The sequence below is a fragment of the Stegodyphus dumicola genome, chromosome 3, assembly GCF_044657685.1.
Source record: "Stegodyphus dumicola isolate Sdum_Otavi_A_Nest chromosome 3, ASM4465768v1".
Taxonomy (NCBI): Eukaryota; Metazoa; Arthropoda; class Arachnida; order Araneae; family Eresidae; genus Stegodyphus; species Stegodyphus dumicola.
The window spans coordinates 139,130,787-139,143,549 of NC_140770.1; the positions used below are offsets into that span (position 1 = coordinate 139,130,787).

At 28.4% G+C, this 12,763-nt stretch overlaps 1 protein-coding gene across 2 annotated transcripts in view; it reads left to right on the forward strand.

Annotated features, from left to right (window-relative positions):
• LOC118192812 (uncharacterized) overlaps positions 1-12,763 on the forward strand; it is a 160,622-nt gene that overhangs the window by 93,347 nt on the left and 54,512 nt on the right. For both annotated transcript variants that reach the window (XM_035363833.2, XM_085813360.1), the window contains 4 exons: positions 2,350-2,477; positions 5,171-5,334; positions 7,172-7,414; positions 8,000-8,321. In XM_035363833.2, coding sequence (XP_035219724.2) covers positions 2,350-2,477; positions 5,171-5,334; positions 7,172-7,414; positions 8,000-8,321 — 857 coding nt within the window. The remainder of the gene's footprint in view (positions 1-2,349; positions 2,478-5,170; positions 5,335-7,171; positions 7,415-7,999; positions 8,322-12,763) is intronic.

A 12,763-nucleotide genomic window follows, 5' to 3' on the forward strand; every position in this document is an offset into this window, starting at 1 on the left:
AATCAATCGACTTGAATGGAGCTCATCAACATTTAAAAAGCATTTCTGTTAATATGCAAGATATGAGAAACAAGTTTGAAGACATTATAAAAGAAGCTGAGTTTATTGCAAATAAATGGGGCATGGAAAGTAAATTTGAAAAATAAAAGAGAAATAAAGAACATAAACGCTGTCATTGTTAACAAACACATAAATTATTAATAATGTTTCAAAAATACAGAAAACATATAAAGAAGACTTGCATTGGAAGTACAACTTTTATTATTTATAAATACTTTCAGAACAGAAATCCAAAATTTGAAATCCTTTAAGGATTTAGCTAAATTAGCAATGGTAAAATATTATGACATGATAAGTAGTTATTTGGGAGTTTGCAATTTACTTATATTGTATTTATCATTACCTGTAACCACAGCCACGAGTGAGAGGTCATTTTCACTACTGAAACTAATAAAAACATATTTAAGAAACATATATAAGGAACAGCATGACACAAGATCGCTTGTGAAACCTTTCACTATTGAGCATTGAAGCTGAGATGGCTGAGAAAATGGACGTCCAATTATTGATAAATAATTTTTCAGAAATGACGGTTAGAAGACGCAAATTTTAAAAGAAGGATTTTTTTTCTTTATGATGAATTTTGGCCACCAATGTTATCATTACACTTATTGAGAGAAGAAAAAATTAGAGAAGAAGAGCAGTACGGACTGAGGAAAATGAAAAGGAAACTGTAAAAAACTTTATCATTCTTTTAGCATTTTTAATAAAAATCATGTATTCAAGTAGTTTAGTGTACCAAAAGGTTTTTTAAAAAGACAGAAAAAAACTTTTCCATATATATTTTCTACAAAAATTATATGCTCAAATAGTTTTCTTTATGAAGTTTATGATAAATATGTTTTATATTTAACAAATGTATCATTTACATTATAAATAAGTTCTTATTTATTAATAAGTTCTTATTCACAAATAAGTTCTTATTTATAAATTGTATATTACTGCATAAATCATGTTCGGAAGCTGAGTAAATCACATAGTTCTATGCATTAATGTAATAGCTTTGCTGTACGTTTATGAATTATCTTGTCTGTCAGTTTATAATATAACTAATTATTTATAAGTTTGCTAACTTAAGCGAAAAAACTTAGATAGGAGCAGATTTTATATAAAAATTTAAAGCATTAGTATGTAAAACTTCTTGGATTTTATATAAAAATCTCCGCAAATCTAGGCTTTCTTCCTTTTCTTAATGCTGTACGTCGACATGTTCCTTTTTTTTATATAGACTTATTCATTTATTATCAGTATGCATCTCAGTGAAAGGAGAGAAAAATCTGTCTTTCGCACTCACACAAAAAGTCTTAAGTAACTGAATTAAAATCATCTGACGTGAAATACCCAGACTAAAGCAAATTTTCATTTCACCAGTTGGTCAAGGGAAAATATTTTCCTTTTTATTCTTTCTTCATGTTATGTACCTTTCAACTGGTTCCCTAAGAACGTGCTTTTATTTTTTAACAATTAATCCAGATGTGATAAAAATCATCATAAAAACATTGGCTCCTAAAAATCCTTGGGTTTTTTTTTTTTTTTTATAAACTTTTTGCTTTTTTTTAATTTAATTTAATTTTTTTTCAAGCACATTAAATTTATTGGGAAAGGGGCCCAGGAAAATTTTTTGCATAGGGGCCCAAGAGTTCTAGTTATGCCACTGTCACTATCACAGTGAAATATGTGGGCTTGCTCTCAAACATATACTTTTATACTCCTCGCAGATGACGTATTTTGAGTGCAGCGTCACTAATTTGCACATTGCAGTTTTACTCAGCTACTCTTACTTAGTAACATATTCAAATTTTACACGGTTTGGCTTATTTTTAAGGGAGTTATCGGTATTTTTGTGATTTTTCCTTAATTTATGATAACCAGTGTAAATAATGCAGCATTTTTGAAAGAGGATCAGTGCAGTGGTTGTGTGTATGCTAATTCTGTAAATGTGTGTTAAAGATGAGACTAGTCAAAAGTCCTCGCAATGAAATGCTTCTAGTAAATAAAATCTTGAGGAATTAAAATCATTCTCATTAAAGATGCAGTCATTATTCTTTTATTATTTTGTGTGGGTTATTTATCTACACTACATAAATGCAGCTCCAAAAGCATGAAAAATCAGTTTTCACAAACAATAGCTATTCAGGATGTTGATTAACAGTGAAAAATTACTTTTTTTTATGTCTTTCAAATATTTATGAGTTGTTTTATTGCAAAATTTTGGTAAAATCTGGATTAAAAAATCTGAATTACATCTTTAAAATTTTTGTAAAGTTATTTTAATTTAATTCATTACAGCAATAAAAAAATTGACACTTTGGAAAAAAAAATGGAATCTATTAGAAAGGAATATCAACAATCTCAAGAACTTTTGCAGCAGTCATTATTAGATAAAGAATTATTAGAAGAGGAAAAGACAAAATTTTGTAAGCTATTTTTGAAAATTTAATCTGGAAAATGTTATTTTGTGCTTGCAACTAAAAATACAGAATTTTGCATGCCATCAATTTTTACTAAGTTTGTATCTGTGTTATGCACTTCATCATTACTTTTGAGCCAATCCAAAATTCATTGCTATTTCTACCAAATAGGTAATTTTGCATCTGTGCCTCAGTTATGAAATTTAAAAGCTGTTGAGAATATTTCAGCTAATTTGCATCAGTATTGAATAATTGAAAGCAAATATTAGTGGCATTGATGTGGAAAATTCTGCTCTTTAGTATAGTAGAGAAATAATCAAATATATGTTTAGAATGACTCTTTTTGAGGTCTTTTCTGTGCTTCTTTATGAATGAAGTTTTAAGTGTTGCTTATATCCAGTGTCTTCCATTTCCATGACATTAAAGTAGGAATACAGGCTTTATTATATTTTTCATGCTACAATAACAAATAAATGTACTAAGGTATAATCATACCTCGAATGAGATGTATCTTTGTTTTTTTACGTCAAACCATACCCTGACAGAATAAAATCTGTAGATACAATTATGCCTCATGACTGAGGGAAAAGGTAGAAATAAACTAGAAGCAGTCTTGGCAAGAGTTGCCACTGCACAAAGCATATTTTATCTTTGATTCTGTCCAGTGTATGGTCTCTTAAGAGTGTTACCATTTGACAAACCATAAGATATTTAATTTATGTTTCAGATTTAATCGTTCTATTATTATTTAATGATTGAATGGTCTAAAAGCATTGTGTTGTTATTAAATCAATCATATGGTCTTAATTTGTCTTCTGCAAGTGCTTGCACATAGCCGACACTTAGAGTATTAATAAGATTTTTAATTTATCTTTCAGTTTTAATCATTGTATTATTGATTAACAAACTGAGTTGCTTAAAAGCAGTCACTCTGTTTGTTTATCAGTAACAAACTGAGTAATAATAATTTAAATCTTTATTTTACTTTTTGTAATTATTTACCTAATTTGGTGGTCTCAGTCTCAAATTGTACCCAGGCCAAATGCATGATCTAAAAGTAGTTGATAGGCTGAAAAAGAAAAGTCCTTTTTTTGTTGTTGTTACTAAAACAAAATTTGTCAACTAAATTTAAAAAACTACTGGATATTTCTCAAAACATACATATAAAAATGATGCAAAGAAAAAATTCAAATTTGTGCTTAACTTTCTGCCTGAAATCTAAAAGTAGGCACTTGCAAGAAATTTTTATTCATCACAGTTTGTAATTCAAATGTATTGATATTAGATTCACATTTATTCAAATAATTGTAGTATACTGAAGTAACCTCTAAATAAGTTACTTTTAATTTAAACTAAAAAGAAATGTGCAAAAACTTCCCAAGAGAGACAAAATTTGAGAATAAATAATGACAATGTATTCTTTTTCTTTTTTCTATGAAGCTTGTAAATAATTATAAACTTTAGTTTCTTACTACACCTTTCACCTCATAGCATTTCGATTTTCATGAAGTTTTTTTGCCTTAAAGGGAACTTATTAGAAAGTATCTTCATCACCAGTTAGTAGATACACATTGGCATTCTTTTCATAGACTTATTATTAATTTTCAGCTATAAAAAAACTGTTCATGTGTAAATGATCTTATTGCTAATTATACAGCTACTCGTATTGCAATAATTTGTAACTGAATATATTTATTTATCTTTTAAGGACAAAGACTAATAAAAGTTAATCAAATTTGCATCTTCAAATCTTTCAATAAGATTTATATCTCAATGTAAATTAATTAGCTCCATCTGTAGATTTTCCGACGTGTAATTCGCGTTTTTTTTTAATTGATAAAGATTATGTAAAATTGAATTCAAAATCATTAAAATCTTAAACATTTTCTTCCAGTTCTCATCATAATAATTGTAATTAATTTACAAAAAATGCATTCACTGGCCACATATAATAGCTTTAGGGACCTTGAGTTTGAAACGACTGGCCTAATAGATATAAATTAAAATGTATTTAATTTATGAGATAGCCAGCTAAAAATTTTTATGAACATTTACTGTTATCATTGTGTTAATTTTTTGTAATAAATAAAAAATGTTTCTAATACCATGCATTTTGTAATAGATACATAATTTTAAAAAGAATTCAATATTGTATTTCTTTAATTTTATAAATATTTAAAAAAATTAAATTTTTAATGGTAAATTTTACTTTGCAGTGTCAAGCTGTAATCTGAGGTTTCCAAATTGCAGTCTTCTTGTTACACTCTTGTATAATGTTATTTTATTTACATGTAATTTGCTTTGGCAGTATCATAATTTTTGTAGTGTCACAGCAATGTCACCATAATTCAGACTTTCCTTCTATTAGGTTTGAATTTAACAAATTAATCTGATAGACAGTAATGTGATTAGCTATTAAATAATGCATGATTGAGAATTTTAAGAAACGAAACATAAGAATGGCAAATTTAGAAATCATAGATAATAGCCATAAGTTTATTAAAATTTCTGTATGTTTATGTAAAAAATGCAAGTTGTTTACATGCCAACTGGTAGAAAATGATTAGGCCTAATTTTGTGTAAAAGCTTTTTGATTTGTCTATAATGCAGAATCTTTTTAATGTATTTGCATATTTATAATTAAGATCATTATATTTTTGTGTTCTTATTGGTATAAAATCATAAAATCATTTTAATAGCCACTATTCTTTCAAATATGGAGAAGCAGTGTTTGGATTTAAAGAACTGTCTGGAGAAATTGCGAGATGAAGAAAGTTTTGTTAAAGATTCCCTCATTACTTTGCAAAATTTAAGCCAGTCCTTTTCACTGGAAAAGTCTGACTTAACTAAGTCTTTAAATGATGTAAGTATTAGTTGGATTATCATAAGCATTTTTTTATATTATAAATTTCTTTAGCAAGATAATTTCAGTTATCCCCCCCCATTTTGAATGAGTCATCCTAGCACACTGGCCATTCTCTTCCAGTGCCTATTTGTTTCTGACATCTATGGCTTTAATGTTTCATCATCTTCTTTGCTGCATAAATCATGCATGCAGTCTGGTAAATTACCAATTCACATACACAACAGGTATTTCTTTCTTTTACCTACCAAATTATTTTAGTACAGTGAAACCTGACCATCTGGCATTCAGCTAATTGGAAAGCTCAAATAATTGGAATATTTTAGACCCCCCCTCCTGAAAAATTAAGCAAATGAGAAGATTTGTAAAGTATATACAGTATGATTTAGTGCCAATAATGGTTAAGTATGATGTGTCACAATGCAATAATAAGATCTTTTTGTTAGTTTTATGTAAACTCAATTTAATAACTGATAAGCTGATTTGGTTTTTGTATAGAAGGATATAATTTATCTGTTTTTGCTATTTTAACATTCTGAAAAAATTATTAAAATTTGGAATCTACCTTCTACGGAACAGCTTGGGAGTACAGTATTTGATCTTGACATTACAAAACTATGCATTAAATGGGCGAAATATGCAACTTTTTAGAACAAATAATGCAGCATAAAAAGTTATGATAAGCAATTAGGATTTTTATATGCCATTACCGTGACTTTTCTCTCTTGTTTTCTAACTAAAAAAGAATGATGTCATACTTATTACTTTTTTCTCTTGTTTTCTAACTAATTAAAGAATGATCTCTTTTTTTAACCTTTTGCTGGAATGATTGGTGCAAATTTGGTGGCATTTCCACCAATTTTCATGGTCAACTGGATTTCTAAATTGGATAAATATTTTACTTTCATATGTTTAAAGCATACAAAATATGTTGGTTTTTAATATATTTAAAATGCATTTTTTAAAATTTTAATTTTAAATGTAGACTTTTGATATTCATATTGATAATAAAAAAAAAGTTACTGGTTCTGTAATTTTAGACCGGAAATTTTTTATTCTGTTCATTTGGTTTTTCTCCCATAAACTGCATTTTTTGTACACTTATCTATCCAAAATTTTCAGATATCTTAGACAGTAACATAACATGATAACATAGTTCAAGCTAGAAATTATTTTTATTAAATTTATATTTTCAAGTGTCAATCCTATACTTCTTTTAAGAGTATTACTAGCTTTGAATGAGAATCTTAAGGGCACTATAACTGTTTTCAGATGTTTGTGTTACAACATCACATTCAGTCTTCAGTTTTCAGGAAACATTTCATTAAAATGAGAAATCTTTTATTATACATTCCATCATTCATTTCAGTATTAGTGCATTCCTTTTTATGATGTGCATGTCTAATTGTGATGATGAGCATGTCTAATTCAAAAAAATATTCAAGGAGGAAGACAAAATATAACTCATATGTTTTCTTTTTTGAAATTTAGTTCTTCATTCTTTCAGTAAAGAAATTCCATATTGCACAAAACAGCTGCTGAATAATATTTTTGTTTTTCAGGTGCCATGTTTTATTTATTATTTTTTTTTTCAAAATCTATTTGGATTTCTTTTCTTTAGTTATAAAAGCATTAATGTAGGTATATTATAAAATTTAAGCCACATAAAAATTTTGTGGCTTTCTCTTATTAACTTCGTAGCAGGAGATACCTGTACTGGGTTTCAGCATATCAATAGAACTACACTTTTGGGGGAAAAATAGTTTTCAGAAGCCTGTGAGTATTCTGAATAAATAAAAAAAATATGTAAATAAATGATTGTGTTCTTTACGTTTAGGCTATGCAAGAAGTGGAGAAATTGAGAACTGATAAGTCAATTGCAAAGGTTGAGTTAGGAGTAGAACAAATACAAATGAAATCAAAGATAGAGGAACTTATGGAGAAGTGTGCAGAGCTTGAGAGAGAAAGAGAGAATCTTCAGAAGCAATTACAAGAAGTAGAATCAACAAAACATGATGTTGAAGAAGAAAAAAGCCAAATTTCTCTTCGCAATAATGATCTTTCTAATCAAGTTACAAAGGTAATGCCCCTTTTTATATCATTCTATTGCACTAACAGTTTTTCTGGTAGTGAGTATTAAAAAAGATATTTTTTTCTTAGCCATGATGTGTAATTGGTCATTCTTTTAATAATTTAAATATGAATTCATTTAACATTTTTGTTATTTATCTTATACAATACTATTTATACATTGTTATTGTTTCACATTTGATGAGGTTATATAATTTCATATTTCCTTAACCTTTTTCAACTACTTTTCAGGTTCTTTTCTTACTTTCTTTTTCTTTTTATTTGTGAAAGGCATTGCTAATAAATTTTTGTGTTTCTTCTGATACCAGATCAAATTTGGTTCAGCTTTGGTTTGCTCTTGTCACGAATTTAACACCATAATTCTGGAACTTGTTAGCACTCAGCTGATTGATGAATTCAAAGCACTGTGTTGCTAACACATTTCTTCAATTTACCTCATTTCGTATAAGTCTAGATGTTGTACGCAATTCTTTTTAAAAAGCACATGAAAAAAATTAAGACATTCAAGTTTTTAAAATTTTTTGGTAGCTTTTTAAAAACTCATTTAATATTTATTGGTTTTTGTCTTCCTTAGTTTTCCACCCAAAAGAAGACATTCGAAATCGAACTAGAGCAAATAAGAGAAGAACTGAAGCAACAAGTAGCCCTAACAGAAAATGCAAATAAAGAAAATAATTCCTTGATTCGTACAAAAGCTGAACTGAGTATGAAGTTAGAAACCATGGAAAAAGAAATCACTCAGCTGAATGAAATCACAGGAGCTTTACAGGAAGAAAAGGCTAATTTAGAAAAAGCTTTATATACTTCTCAGAAATTTAGTGTAACCCTTCAAGAAGAGAAATCTGATTTGGTGAGGGAGATAGAAAATCATAAAGCTACTATTACAAATCTCCAAGGTATGCATTATATTCTTGATTGGCCTTTGTATATGTTTAATGTTATAAAATTGTACAGTACTTTTTGATTATATGCATTTTTATCAAAAGTCACAAAATTGTTGATGACTTTAAAGAGCATTTGGAAACTTCTTGCTGACTTTGGAGACTGTCATTTTTGGGGGTATCTTTATGTCTGTCAATGATGCATATAGTGCCTTCTATTTTAATGCATTCTTCTTTTTCCACAGAATGCACACACACACACACTTCTTAGGTAATTAAATCACTTGATAGTGGTGTTTGGGGATAATCCCAATTTTTCTTCACATAATTTTACTAATTAAGCAAACAACTGTTGCAAACAAGATATGGTTATCTTCAACCCAGTTTCCAACCCACATTCTGACACTGTGCTAGGAATTTTTCACATTGCATTTCCATAAAATGTGGTCATTTAAAAAGTATGTCTTCATAGAATGTGAATTTTTGCATTTTCTGTGGTTGAGCAAAATGCCATATTTCTGAAGAAATGCAACACTGTTTTTTTATCAGCCAGCAAAGTTCATAATTCCAATATAATTCATTTTGACAAAAACAAATTTGTGCTGTGCAGAAAAAAAAAACTAATCAGGAAAATTACTATTGTATTTCAAAAGTGCAAATTCATTTGTACTCAAACATACTTGTACTTTTTTTTTTTTTTTTTTTTTGTGTGTGTGTGTGTGTGTGTGGATGTGTGGGTGATGTGTGTAATGTGCATAAAAAGTTTTGAATTCTTTCCTTTTACCCACTGCGGGCCATAAATCTAAAGATGTATACATGTATACAGCATATGAAACTCAAATAGAATTATTTGTATGTCTCAGGTGCCACTTTGAACAGTAATGTGATTAGCACAAGCTGATTGTTTTAAGTTTACTTTCAAAACTTTGGATGAAGCATGGACATTTGTAACTCTTATATGTATGTGGAATGAAAGTGCTTATCTCTTGAAAAAAAGTTTCCTTTTGAGAGTTAGTAGTAGAAGATCAGTTTCCTAAGTGTAGTTTTGGTCACAACTCTGTTAGTTCAGGTAGATGGTCTCATGTGCTTTACCTTAATTAAGTAATCCATTGCAAATCTCAGTTATGATTTTTAATGCTGTTTTAATGCTTGTGAATGTTTTTTGTAGATGTTGTTGTTTATGTAACTAAAATGAAAAAAAAAAAAAATTTTTTTTTTTTTTTTTTTTTTTTTTTTTTTTAAGTGCTCTTATCCTTTGCATAAACTTTTCTTTTCCCCGTTCTGCTTAAAAATATCCATTTAACTATTAATATATAGTAAAATATTCTTTTATATAGATAGGCAATCAATATATTATGTTTCAAGTTTTTCTGAATATATGGTTGAAATAGCAAATAAAACTTAGTAGCATTCTTGTAATTAGACATAATAAGCAAAAACTTCAGATCTTCTATGTATTCTTAGATTTAAGATTTGGAACGATAAATATTGGGAATAATTTTATGGTATCTCAGTATCTCTCTTTTCCAATGTTGTAGATATTGAAAATTTTCATGTGATAATAATGCATCAGAAGAGTATGATATTATAGGAAATAATTATAATTATGCAACATGTTAACAGTTAATTAAGACAGGCTATGAAATTTGCCCACTGTTGAAAATTTTGTAAATGCTTAAAAAACCTTTGTTGGTATAACTCAACAAAGACTTATTCCTGAAAGACAAGCAAATTGTTTAATTAAGACACAATAACACGCCGAACAAATACTAATTCGGAAGTCAAACAACAAAAATCAACATTATATTTTCAAATTTTCACAGGACTAATTTCGATGGTTTTACCGAACCACCGTCCTCAGCTGCAAAAGTGCACATGAACGAGATAGGAAAATTTGAAAATATAACGCTGATTTTTGTTTGACTTCTGAATAAGCAAAGTATTTGTTGATATAACTCAACAAAGACTAACTTGTATTTGCTATTAGTGCTCATATTTTACATGCTGATGCCAAGTTAATTTGGGGAATTCTTAATTTCACACTGTCTTATCTGTTAATCAGTTTAAGTTTTAAAATGTGTACTAGCTTTGAAATTAGGCAAAAATTTATTTTTGAAGTAGGTAATAAATAATTACATAGCTATATTTTTCAACTTAAAAACCAAAAGTAGAATATTTTTACATATAATTTTAATACAACTGAAAACAAGCTGAAAAATAATTGCAGATAAGATATTAACAGTTCTAAATGGACTTACTTGCCTGTGGCCTGCAGCAATAATAAGGTAGGCAGATAGTTTTGCTACTTGCAGTGTTCTTGAAATGGCAATGCTTTATAAGCCAATGCAGTAAAGATCCAACCGTGAAACCTCTGATTATCCAATCTCGTTTTGTTCTTGTTTTATCTGATATGTCATGAAAACTTTAATTATGCCAGAAATTAATGTTAATATTGTAATTGACAGTGAATTGCATTCAAGAAATCTATATTATTCCAAGTGCTTCAAAGTTCTGAAAGCTTCATAAGCTTGATATTTCACTATAAAGAGCATAAGAAGTTTATTTTAAGAATTCATATGTATTAGTTATTCACAGGGTTTTGATATCATTCTTCTAAGTTTTCTTCAGTAGTATAACTTTTTGTATTTTAATCTAATAAAAATGTATTTTTAATGTATTAAAGACATCAGATCAAGATTAGCAGAAAATGCTTCTTACCTGTATATATAAATGAGAGGCTTTATTAAGTTTATTTATGCAAGGATGAGTTTATGCAAAACATTGCCTCTGTGTTGAAAGAATAGTTGTTGGTGACTAAATGAAAAAACTAAGGTAAGTAAAAAAATATTGCCTATTTGTGCTTAATGAAAAGATGTGATTAACAGAAGCTGAATGAAAAATCTTCCTGTTATTCAATAAAGAAAGAAAAGAATATTTATAATAGATCATTTCTTTTCCAGAAAGAAGTTAAATAAAGATGAATCTTATTTCACAAGAAGTGTGAAAGGAGATTGTTTTTATTTTCTTGTTAGTTCACTAGAAAAAGTACTTAGGTAATGTACTGTAAATATTAATGGATTTACTTTTATACAGTGAAATAAAAATATCACAGCATAAAAACTTTGACAACTTTATGAATTGGCAAAATCATTTATTTGGCTATCTTTACTGCTAACTGGTATTGTTCTGTTCATAAACAATAAAGAGTGTTCTGTTCTAAACAACTATTCTGTTCACAAACAACATTTTTTTCATGAAACAAAATATTTTATGAAAAGGTGTCAACTTCAACTGTAAAATTATTCAAAATTCAGTCTTAAAGCTGTCATATCTTGAAGAAATCTAATACATACCTATGTTCTTAAAGAACATATTCCCTTTCCCTCCCCCCCCCAAAAAAGAGCAAACCAGCACAGTCTGAAAACTTTAGATTGCAGTTATCATATCAAAGGAGGCTTTATTGTTAAAAGCTTAAAAAGTTGAAAAATTTGAATAAACCATACAGATATTTTGCTTTTTTTCTTAAATAGATATAATATCTATTATTGGCAATTCATAAAATTAAATCTTTAATACTGATTAAAATTAAAAATCATTTAAATCAATATAAAAATTTTTAAGTTCCATTTTTTCTGCAGTTTTTTTTAAATGGTGTAAACTGGAAATCATGTCAAAATATTAAAAAGGCAAATTATTGTTTGAAAAAAAAATTAAAAGTAGAAATATATCTAAACATTTACAGAATGTCATAATAACCTTTTAATTTTATTCTGGATGCAAATAATGGCATATTCAAGAAATAGAAAGGTACTTACGTATTAACGCAACCAGGCCAAAATTCGCATAAATCGCCAAATTTGGCGACCCTACTTACGGCAACCCTACGTGTTATACGTAGTTTTTCGTAAAGAAATTATTTTTCTTACTGGTTAGATTAAATGCCCTGAAATACTTTAACTATGGGTATTTGGGATCTGCCTGGAAGTGAAAAAGATGCTGTTGAATTGTTGCAGGGATATGGAATTATACCGAATGAATGTACTTGTAAAAATTCTCATAAAATGAAACTGTATTTTGGAAAGCAAATCTCCTGGAAATGTAACGTCGAAGAGTGCAATCAACATTTGGGTGTGAGAACTGGAAATTGGTTTGAAGGTAGCCGAATTTCATTTGTGACAGCGGTGCGCTTCATTTATTGTTGGTGTAAAGAGTTAACCTCAATTAAGTTTGGCGCAACAAAAAACAGAGAGGAACAGCCCGTCATCATCTTGACTCATACCTTATCGAATTTATATGGCGCTAAGCTCAAGCTGTTAATGGCGAAGACGGTTTTCAATCAGTGCTAAAAGCAATAGCCAAAAGATTTCCGCCAAAAAAATAATTCTGAAACTTATTCAAATTCGAAACCGGAAGGGTTTAATTGCTATTTTATATTTTAAAACAAAATAATATAAAAA